The following is a 10,480-nucleotide window of genomic DNA, read 5'->3' on the forward strand; positions in this document are numbered from 1 at the left end:
TAATATATTAAAGGTATGATATTTCTATAAAATTAATGAATATCTATGACATGGACAACAAAATTAAAATGACGCTGGGCTACAAAGGCCCTCAACTTCAACTCTACTACTTTAAAATACAGGGGCTCCATTTTCATGGAGCATATACATCATAATTCTACCCCCGAGGCTCATCCCTTTCTCACTCAAGCCATGAGATGACTTCTCAGGCAGTTATCCAAAAAAATGCAATGCAGCCTTGGGATGCAATTCAATTACCTTCATTTGATCACTAAAATGTCCAATGTTCTAATCAGAAGAATCCTCAGAGACAGCTGAGTCTGAGCCCTCTTCATTTACCATCATTCTATTGCCCACACCATCTGAATCCTCCCCCTCACTCATAACCTCTTCCTCTGAATCCTCCTCCAACTCCTCCTCCAACTCCTCTCCTTCAATGCCATTGTCATCTTCAGATACACCCACCACTTCTTCATCACTCACTCCAACCAAATCTCTATCCCATCTATTGGAGCTGCCACCATTGAAACCTACCTCCCAGTTTCCTTGCCCATACTCCACTGCTTGCCCATTGTCATCAGATTCAACTTCCTCGGCACTGTTACTGTTATCAACACCATCTATTTGGACGGGACTTGCCTCCTTCTCTCCATCCCATTCCTCTTCCAAACTTCTCAATGATTCTCTACTGATTTTGGGACTATGACTGACGCCCTTGTGGCCCAGCAATAAGTCCTCAACAGCCCTTTTTTCCACTCTTCTTTTCCTGACTGTTCGGCGACCACGTCCACCTGGTTGTCCTTGTGTCCCTCTCCCCTGCTGTTTTAATCCTCGACCCAAATTCTCAGCACTTCTAACATTTCGGCGCCCGGTGTGCTGTTTTGGCTCTTGCGTTCTTCTAGACAACTTCTTGCCCCGTCCATGATCATGAGACCCTCGTCCACGTTTATTGCTGCTTCGAACACTTCTACTAGATTTGTCTTCCTTGATGAATTCATCATGGTCTAATTCTGCTGATTCAATAGCTCTACCAGATTTGAAGGGAGCATATCTTGAAGAAAGCCTCTGCAGAAAAGAAAAGCAGGCAAGTTAGATGGATTGACTTCTAAATATGATCAGCACAAAAGCTTTCCAGCTAAACCTACACTCTCACTCAAATACAAGCATAAAAAAATGGAACCCATGTAAAGGGAACCCTCAATCTAGCCTGCTTGGTAAATTAGCTATAGATATAAACAAGGAAATATAGAACTCACCGCATATTCCCTCACTTCTTTCTCCTCAAACTGCGGCTCATGTTTCTCAGCTGGTACGTAACTGATGGATGCATCGAACTCAAAAATTCTCAATGACACGGCTGCAGCAGTTAGTGGTACCCATGGCAGCACAGGAACTGATTCAGTATCGGTAGAAGCATTTACAGCATTGTCAGGCATGCAGCTTGATCCCAACATTTCTTCTGTTGTAGAGAAGGTTGATGACAGAAAGTCTCGCTGTACTGACCTCTCCAACAAGGTCAATAGCTGCAGGATGCATTGCTCTATTTAGAAATACAAAAACTTCAAAATGATATGAGGATTTGTAAGATACACTAGTACTTAAATGATATGGCATAAAACCTGCAAGAGTTCATCAGTTGTAGATGTTTTGCTCAACTTCACACCCCACTGCTTCCTATTCTCTTCTGTCCAAATTGATTGTAATGCTTCAAGAGGAACAGAAGCCTGAAACACAAAATAAGAAAACAAAATAACCATTAAATTAATAGGAAAGACGCACTACTGGAAACTAACCAGTCTAAATGAAAATCACTAAAAACACATATTAAGCTATTGTCAATTTACCTCAATACAAGCCAACAGAGCCTTGAGCAACCTTATCCGCAAGGGAAGAGAAGAATCCCAAATACATACACCCTTGGTATCTAACTTCTCTCTACATTGAAATGCATGTTTAGAAAAATTAAATCCATTATTAGTAGCAAAAGTATGGTGGCAAGAATTACAATGGGAATCTTCAAAGAAATATGGATTCAAACACATATCACATATTTCCAGCAGTGGCTTGCATCTCCTTTGCCCATATTTCATTGAATATAATGTTGATGAATTATAACATTCTTTCCACATCCACTTTTGAATATCTTGATACTTGATCACGGCAGCTTTTTTTTCACTCTCAACTTTCCCCAGCTCAATTTTAAATGATGAAGAAGTTTCCGATGTACTGTCAGAATTCAAACCACAAAGAGTACTGCTAGAACTGTCTGATCCAGCACGGCATTCAGGAACCAATTCTACATCATCAGCTTCATTTTTAATTGATTTGGTTGCAATTTTCTTAAATTGAGCATTCTTTCGAACATTTTCCTTGAAGGAATTCTCAATCTTCTGCAACATTAAGCGTAAATGGGATTCCCTAATTCCACGTGAATCGAGGGATGTTGAAAGTACATCAAAGTCCTGCATAAAGTTGAACAAAATATATTTCAACAATTAGAGTGAAAGCATAAGAATACATCGAGTTCACATAACCCTAGACACCTGAAGAAAATAACAATCTAGCTCAAAGATTCACGTTCATAGAAATATTTTGACTTCCTAAATTAAGAAAATACAGCAATAAAATTTTGTAAATAACAACACTTTTTTTTGGGGGATAAATAACATAGATATTCTTCTGATTAAAGGCCAGCGCAGTTATTCAATCTCAAGAGGTTATCTTTATTAGAAACCATGATTTGAGGACTCAATTTCAAAAAATTCTGGATTTGATTCAACACCAGAACAACGATTGCTACTGGAAACCTTTAAGACCAGCAATAAAGAGTAGGTGTCCATATAGCAAGCAGGTCGCTAAGGCATGTACTGAAACATGAGAAACAAATTTTTTTGGTAAAAAAAAAAAACATGGGAAACATATAGAAACCAATATATACAGGAATTAATCTGAAAGGATTGGATCAATCACTGAAAAATCAACAATTCAACAACAGTCACCTCTTCAGAATCAATAAGCCTCCAACTACCATCATTTAATTCAATGAAGACCCTGCCAGCACCAGGATCACTGCTGGAAGCAGATGCAACAAATTGCCAATATCGGTTACGTCTCCGATCTTGACCAAGGGGCAAGGACCTATATACATACATCTCTTCTGCTATATGTGCAATATAGGACTTCAACTGTGAACGAGACCTTTTTGAAGCATGTGCAGATAGAATCTGCGGGTTGTCAGGACCTATGAAGAGATCTTGACCAACTGAAGGTTTTTCAATAGGCATGTTCTGTGCACCAAGAACTTCTTTCTGATTTTCTGCAGGGCTGGGTGATGCCTCATTATTATTAATATTCATGTCGAGCAATGGGCTCTGGTTTCCCTCCACAGCAGGGCCTGTATATTGTGTATCAACTTTATTTGCAGTAAGAGATGGAAAATCTGATTTATTAGAGTTATCATCTTTCTGCCGAACTTTATCTATCTGTGCTTCTGCCCACATTTGCTTCTTCAGAGCATTTGCTGCCTCCAAACGATCCTGTAAAGCTCTTCATGTCAATATATACTAAAAATAAAATAAAAGGAGAGAGGACTAGGACTCAAATGCCACTTCAATCCAAATTCAAGAATATATGGAACAAAAGTATACCTCAAGAACAAGACGTATTGAATTTCCTTCATTTGCAACACCAACTAATGCTACTAGAGCATTAAGACGTTCTTCTACACTAAGGTCAGAATATTCCCCTTCTGTAAGACCTAGAACCCATGACTCTCCAGACTTGCTTTCATCAATTTCCATATTATCTTCAGGATTTCCAGTATTCAAATCTTCAACAACAGCCCGTTGTCTGGTTACAGCACTTGGGCAAGCAGCATCCTTGGAACAATTCTCAGGAACACAAGGAATATCCTTGCCAAACTCATTTTGAATAAGTTCCATGTCGTGGGTCATATTTTCTCCCCCATTTGTAGAGCAATTATTCATGTCATCATACTGTTCAGATGTTTTGTTATCACTTAGGGGATTTACTAAATCATCTACTTCAGGATCCTCGTCAACTTCATCACTTTCTGACTCTTCTTCTCTTTCAACATCATCAGCATCTTCAACAGTAGGAAACCCATTTTCAAATATCTGAATTTTCTTTCTAGCATCTGAAAGAATGGCCTCTGCATCAGCAGGATCTTTTCTAAATGCAGCTCGAACTCGATATGTTGAAGGAGCTATTCTTTCAAAAAGCTTAGCATCTCTGGTCAAAGCAACAGAAATTGATGCCTCAGGCGTCTTGCTGGTTGTCAGATCCCGAAGTCCAGATTTCTGACAGGAAAAAGGCATAAGAACAAAGAGTATAACTTACTGGAGCACTTGATATTAAGAGAGACAAATTACCTGAATTTTCTCTGCAAGCTCTAGTACCGTCAACCCCTTGCTACCCTCAAGAGACAAAACATGAAATGCTGCAAACTTAACTGTTCCAGGAGTCAACCGGTGCCTATTTCTCCGAGGGGCTAGTAGACCTTTCTCTTGCATTTTTGCCACTGCATTTTCAGCAGCTGAACCATTGCGAAGTGTGGAGATGATGTCTTCACAACTTCTACCCTGCTGTAACATATAGCAACCTTACTCATTTAGTCAATGCAACATAATTTTAAAAAAAAACGGAGAGTTCAGTAGATGGTAAAAAGATTCAGACAAATCATCAGCAAAACATTCAATGGCAACAGAAATGCCCCCATCCAAGATTCAAATTAAATATAACAAGATCTCAAGGCTGTAACAAATAGAAGCAATATCCAAAATTGTGTGTTTCCCCTGAAAATTGGAATTAAAACAATGGGGTATTGACGTAACACAAAAAATCCCAAAAGTCTTGAAATTAAGGCAATCAATTAACATAAAGAAAGATGACAAACCTCATCTTTATCAGTTGCATACGACCATGTAATATTTCTTTTCTTCAGCCGTGGTCCAAACCCTGCAGACAGTGCTAGCTGTCGGAAAATTTCTGGCCATGTTGATTGATTCAAGTGCTTCTGCCAATTTCTAATATCAAAGCCCCATGCATACGCCTAATATTTAAAAATAAATAAATTAAAAAGGCAGCATTACCCAAAAAAAAAATGCAATCAACTGATTGACTAAAAAACAGCACAGAATATTTTGGAAATATCTGGACTAACCCCTTCCACAATCTCTGGATGGCCACCCCCAGGATTAGCAGCCCCATTCTGGTTTGTACCTAACCCTGTAGGTGTCCTTGCAACATCTTCGATGTCTTTTATTATTACCTTGAGAAGAGCAACATGTATCTCACCAAATAATCTTGAATCCTAAGATCATACAGTTTGAAGATTGAACCCACAAAGTTAGTGAAAAACGGAGGAAAATGCACAGAATAATTCATTTTAACAGCCTAAAATACCAGCAAGAGTCATATTTACTCACATAGTCATGAAATGCCTGCAAAAACTCATCAAGAGTAAAAGGCCACAACTCAAGGACATCTGCAAATGTAATCAGAAATCTCCAAACCTGAAACACAGCCACCCAAGCTTTCAAACATTGAACTCAGGAGCCACAAATCAAGCTATTGCCTAAATAATATATAAAAGTAAAAACATGAAATGAGCTAAAGAATGTAGTGCGTCCAGAAACCCACTGACATAACAGCAAGGTAACTGAAGAATATTTTATAAATTTCAGGGTATAAAAGGATAAATGCTGAAAGAGCCACTGCTAAAAAAAGATCACAAATAAACACAAAATCTAATAAGATATAGATTATAAGAACTGTTAAATAAGTGAAGCTTAAATGTTGAACCACAGTTAATGCTTCGAACAAGTAAAAGTGACAATAAGAACAAACCATGAGAAGGTTGCCAACATGCTCCTCGGATTTGATCCAGGGTTGGATGGAAAATGGTCTTTTCAGCTTGACTCTTTTAGGTGGAAAAATGCATAATGAATCTACAGTAGACAAATAAATATCAGTATTGGGACCTCATTCCCCTTCACCCCAAACCAAATTGTGTTAATTAGATAATATACAATTCAATTGCTCACTCACCCCGAAAAGTATCAAGGTTTTGCAACGTGTCAAGATCAAGATTTATAATTGAGGGAAGTCCCTTGCTAGCCACAGCCAACTCCATCAATTCCAGTTGTTCATCCTCAATAAGCTCCATAGATTCTTTAGCTATTCTGCGGGCAACTGCTTTCTCAAGAGCAGCTTTCCTTCTCTCTGCTTCTTTCTCTTTTCGAAGCTCTTCTTTTTGCCTCCTTTTCTCAGCCTTTTAGCAGATAGACCATTGTACAGGTCAGTAGCATACATTACATACCCTCAGAGGTTTATATATTACCTAACAGATGCTAGGGCTACAAGGCCCACAAAAGACTTACTCTTAAGTTTTCCTTTTTCAGAAACTTTTCCCTCCGTTCGATTTCACGTCTTTGCTCACGTTTTGTTCTTTCTTCTTCTCTCTGTCTCTCACGCATCAACCTCTCTTCTTCCTTCCTTCTTTCACGATCTTGCCTCTCCATCTCTTTCCTCATTCTCTCTTCATTCTAAAATTGAGAGGAAAAATAAAAGGAAGTCAGGTCAGATACATCGATCCTTTCAACATCTATTCTACTCATAAACTACACAATAGCATATTTAATGCAAATCAAAAACAACCTTTCGCCTAATGTTATCTTGTTTCTCTATCTCCTTCTGGATTCTCATCTCATGGGCTTCAGCTTCTCTTGCAGTTCTAGAATCATCACTCTGCATAAAGCTTATAATTATAAATCCTCTGCAAAGACTTCATACTAAATATTCTCCAGAAATGTTAGAAGAAATATAGCCTAAAAAGAATGCTCAATAAAGAATACAATAATCATTACTGAAGATGGCCTGAATACCTTCCGTTTCCTGTCCAACCGTAATATTGCATCACTATGGAAAATTTGTCCACCCACTACAGCATAAGGGTTTTCTGGTCCAACAATTGGGTGATCAGTAAAGTGAGCGTTCATTCCAATATTTAGGTTTGCGTAAGATTCCCTTTGAGAGGGACCATCATCATCGTGGGTGGGTGATGGATAGGGAAGCCCTTGCTTATCTTGTAGAGATGAAAGACGAACACGTGACGAATGACCTTGGGCAGCATGAATCCTGGGAACCGGTTCATTTTTTACGACAAAAGATGGAGTTCTAGCAGGACCATCCATTGAATCATGTAAATGAGATTGTGCCAATTGTCCATAAGCATCAGATCTAATACTGGAGTGGTTTGGGAGAAATGGATATTCATGGAAAGCCCTTGTCATAGCCTGGAATGGAGCTAAATTAAAATCAAAGTCTCAAAGAAAAGCAATCAAGAAGTAAAAAATTCTTATCTGGCAGAACAAGCAGTTTTAAAATTATATTAAAAAATCACTCCCTCTGTCATCAAATATAAGCAAAAAATTAAGGGCATTATTTTATATCAAATATAATAAATACTGCAAACTTCCATAAATGTTTAACGTTATCTTTACAAAAATGACCCTCAAATAACCATTGAACTCTCCATTTTTCAATGAAGAGTAATAACCATTGGACCAACTACATATCTTTATAGGGGGCAAAATAGGAAAGAAAAAATACTTTTCTAGACACTAAACTGTTTCTTAATGTGTGTCCAGCTTCATTTGTTGCTCATATTTAATAACGGAGGAAGTAACACATTTTCTATGAATTGAAGGAACACATTTTATAGTCTGAATTTGCATTAATTAAGCATTCAAATAGATCGTCTTCAAAAGCAGAAGGGATAAAGGACGAAGTAAATAGGATAAACATTCAGAAAGATATTCAATCATCATAATTATCTCCCACACAACCACAGTCATGACAAAAAATGATCGAAAGTCAGATGCAACTAAATGCATACCAGCTAACAAATAATTCTGTTATTAAATACAGATAACAGAAACCAACCTTATTTGATCTAACGTCATGTCTTTCATAGACTTTATTATCAAAGCCAAGACTAGGCCGCTTCAGCTTCTCAGTGACTGCTGCTCCAAGGAAAAAACAAAGTCCCAAAATGGTCAGCAGCCAAACAAAACAGAAGCACGCAAAACAAACAAAAGTTTATCAACCACTTATGCTACAAAAGTATTGATTCTAGCGACCATGTCTACTCTCAAATAAGACCTACATAATGTCAAAGATGCGGTATATGAATATCAATCCCCACAACGTTAGCATAATATAGAAAATTTGAGAAACAAGATAACCACTTGAAAAAAGAAACAATAGCATATTCATGATACTAAGTAATTGAACAACGTGAAGATTCTAACCATGCAACTTCATTCAACAGTTAAATTGTCATACAAGACCGTAAGAGAAGGGTAGTCCAAGCAAAAAGTAAATGAATGAATGAAAATGCACAACAAAACATATAAAAGACAAGGCATAAACTGAAAATAAGTTACACAGTCTTGATGTAAGGGGGGAAAAAAAAGAACTAAGTGTTATACCTATGGGTGCTCCAAATGCATCTGGCGGCAATGGATCAAACTCAACTCCTAAAATAGGTCCATCCTCCCTTAAGAGTTCTCCTAACTGTGCCTCCACACAAGAAATTGCTCTATGCTCCATTAGAGCCTGCTGCGACTCGTAGTACCCAGGAACACCCCTAGGTACTACATTCCGCATCTCTGAACGCGTGAACGGGCTTGAGCCTGAACCCGACCCGGATCCATAATCGTTGGCGAGTTCAGTCTCCATTCTCAGCTCGTCTGTCGGCGAGGTGGGCAATGGCGCTGGCGCCTTCCGTGAAGGCTTTGGCACGTCCTTCTTGTCTTTCAACCTCCTATGGCAGAACCACATCTGTAATTGCCGATCCGACAGCCCCAACTTCTGCGACAGTTCTGCCCTCATCGCCTCCGACGGGTACGTCTCCACTAATCAACAGAAATTGTCCATTCAATAAACAAACGGATTGAACGCGTATCAAACAAATTCTTTAGACTGAGAAAAAAAATTAAAATTTAAGATAAAACACAGAGACAACGGGAGATCAAAAAAATTGAAGAAGAGAGTGAAACGAACAAGCATAAGCTTTCTCCAGGGACTCAAGCTGGAAAGGGGTCTTCATCTGCCGCTTAGGCTTGCTGTGCCCTTCATTAGAATTAAGGGCTTTTTTGTTACTTCCATTATCGTTGTCATTGTAATCATCACCGGTATCCATCTTCCGATTATTCTCCCCGTCTGAAGCATCCTCGGCCTCCATTGAAGAACGCCGATCAAGATCGAACCCTGGAAAGTTCCTTCTTCAAACCCTGGAAGAAATCCAACGCTCAAGGAAAGGAACCAAACCCAGAAAATTAGGGCTACCGAAAAGAATCAATATTTTCCCCTTATCTACCCCGTCTCATCTCTGCCTTCCTATCTCTTAATCCAAAATTCCGTAATAGTCAAGGATTGAAAAAGCACAAGATTATTATCCTGAGATGAAAAAAATTAAAAATTACATAATAAGTAAGAAAAGCATCAACGTACAACGAGGGATTGAAAAGAAAGAACAACGATTGAAGAATAAAAGAACAAACCGAAAAACAATAATAATATTAATAACAATAATCGAAAAACAAAAATAAACCAACAACAGTTTCCCTTGACTCCTACAAGTACAATTCCTCCACCACCTTTCATAATTCGTTTTTATTTTTCCTTCGTAAATATTAAATACTGCCTTTTTTGTTTCTCTTTTTATTAACGGTGTGATGAATGTTCGTGTCAAACGAGAACTCATTAACGAGGACTAAAAACAAAAATCCATAAAAGAGATGACTTTTGATTATAAGCTTGGGGCTTTTTGCGTTTTTTCTTTTTTATTTGATGAAATGAGATCTGTGTTGTCTGACCTGTCTCTCTCTATCTCAACACGTTGTTCTAATTTCGATGAACCTTTATCCCAAGTTTCTTGTCAGATTTTTCGTTTTTTTTTTATTCTTTAAATTTTAAGGTTAGCAATTTTGAGAGGTTGTTGTTTCGGTCAATTTAATTAATGTGCGTGTGTGTGGGGGATCGTGGTGATGTGAGGGTCTTTGAAATTGAATTACAAGTTACTGTGTTTTGTTTGCGTTTTGAATGGAGTTCTTTAAAAGTTTCTGAAGGCTCTTTCTGATTGGTTCTGCTCTTCGGGATCTTCCGCTAGCGATACGATCATCGAATCGATGTTTCTTGTTTTTATTTCTTTGGGCCCAGTTTGATGTGCTTTTTTTTTTTTTCCTGTCCCCTCCTCATGGGCTTCTTCCTTGGACTTTGATACGAACAAGGTTGTTTAATTTTGGACCTGAACAACTTTACTTTCTTTTTTTTTTCCCCTATCAAAAGTTAATTCATTTGATAAGGATTTAATTCATAATTCACAAGAGTCATAGATTTAAATTTAATTATTGATATGAATATCATGTTGATAGATAATTTGTAAGTACTTTCA

The 10,480-nt window shown here is 38.0% G+C and overlaps 1 protein-coding gene across 3 annotated transcripts; it reads right to left on the reverse strand.

The window, feature by feature from the left end:
• Positions 1 to 9,905, reverse strand: LOC129304930 (homeobox-DDT domain protein RLT1). 3 transcript variants are annotated; one of them, XM_054944781.1, is made up of 18 exons: positions 9,088 to 9,905; positions 8,514 to 8,939; positions 7,966 to 8,042; positions 6,906 to 7,316; positions 6,679 to 6,768; positions 6,402 to 6,566; positions 6,070 to 6,292; positions 5,869 to 5,969; positions 5,448 to 5,534; positions 5,183 to 5,332; positions 4,916 to 5,071; positions 4,392 to 4,604; positions 3,648 to 4,319; positions 3,000 to 3,536; positions 1,845 to 2,462; positions 1,620 to 1,724; positions 1,257 to 1,523; positions 1 to 1,065 (listed from the first exon to the last, which is right to left on the reverse strand). In XM_054944781.1, the coding sequence occupies exons 1-18, from the start codon at positions 9,266 to 9,268 to the stop codon at positions 289 to 291; spliced, it is 5,256 nt and encodes a 1,751-aa protein (XP_054800756.1). In that variant the 5' UTR covers positions 9,269 to 9,905; the 3' UTR covers positions 1 to 288. The 3 variants fall into 3 exon arrangements, with proteins under 3 accessions (XP_054800756.1, XP_054800755.1, XP_054800754.1); XM_054944780.1 differs by having other exon boundaries at positions 4,392 to 4,601; positions 7,966 to 8,045; XM_054944779.1 differs by having other exon boundaries at positions 7,966 to 8,045; positions 9,088 to 9,904.
• Positions 9,906 to 10,480: the final 575 nt, after the last annotated feature.

The sequence above is a fragment of the Prosopis cineraria genome, unplaced genomic scaffold (assembly GCF_029017545.1).
Source record: "Prosopis cineraria cultivar Desert tree isolate PC_DT_omini unplaced genomic scaffold, ASM2901754v1 PC3, whole genome shotgun sequence".
In the NCBI taxonomy this organism is placed as follows: Eukaryota; Viridiplantae; Streptophyta; class Magnoliopsida; order Fabales; family Fabaceae; genus Prosopis; species Prosopis cineraria.

Coding starts and splice junctions, on each gene's coding strand:
- LOC129304930 (XM_054944779.1), bottom strand. CDS start 9,268: ATGGAGGCCGAGGATGCTTCAGACGGGGAGAATAATCGGAAGATGGAT. Junction 8,046..8,513: donor TGCATTTGGAGCACCCATAG/GTATAACACTTA, acceptor TCCTTGGAGCAG/CAGTCACTGAGAAGCTGAAG. Junction 5,333..5,447: donor TGCAGGCATTTCATGACTAT/GTGAGTAAATAT, acceptor GTATGATCTTAG/GATTCAAGATTATTTGGTGA.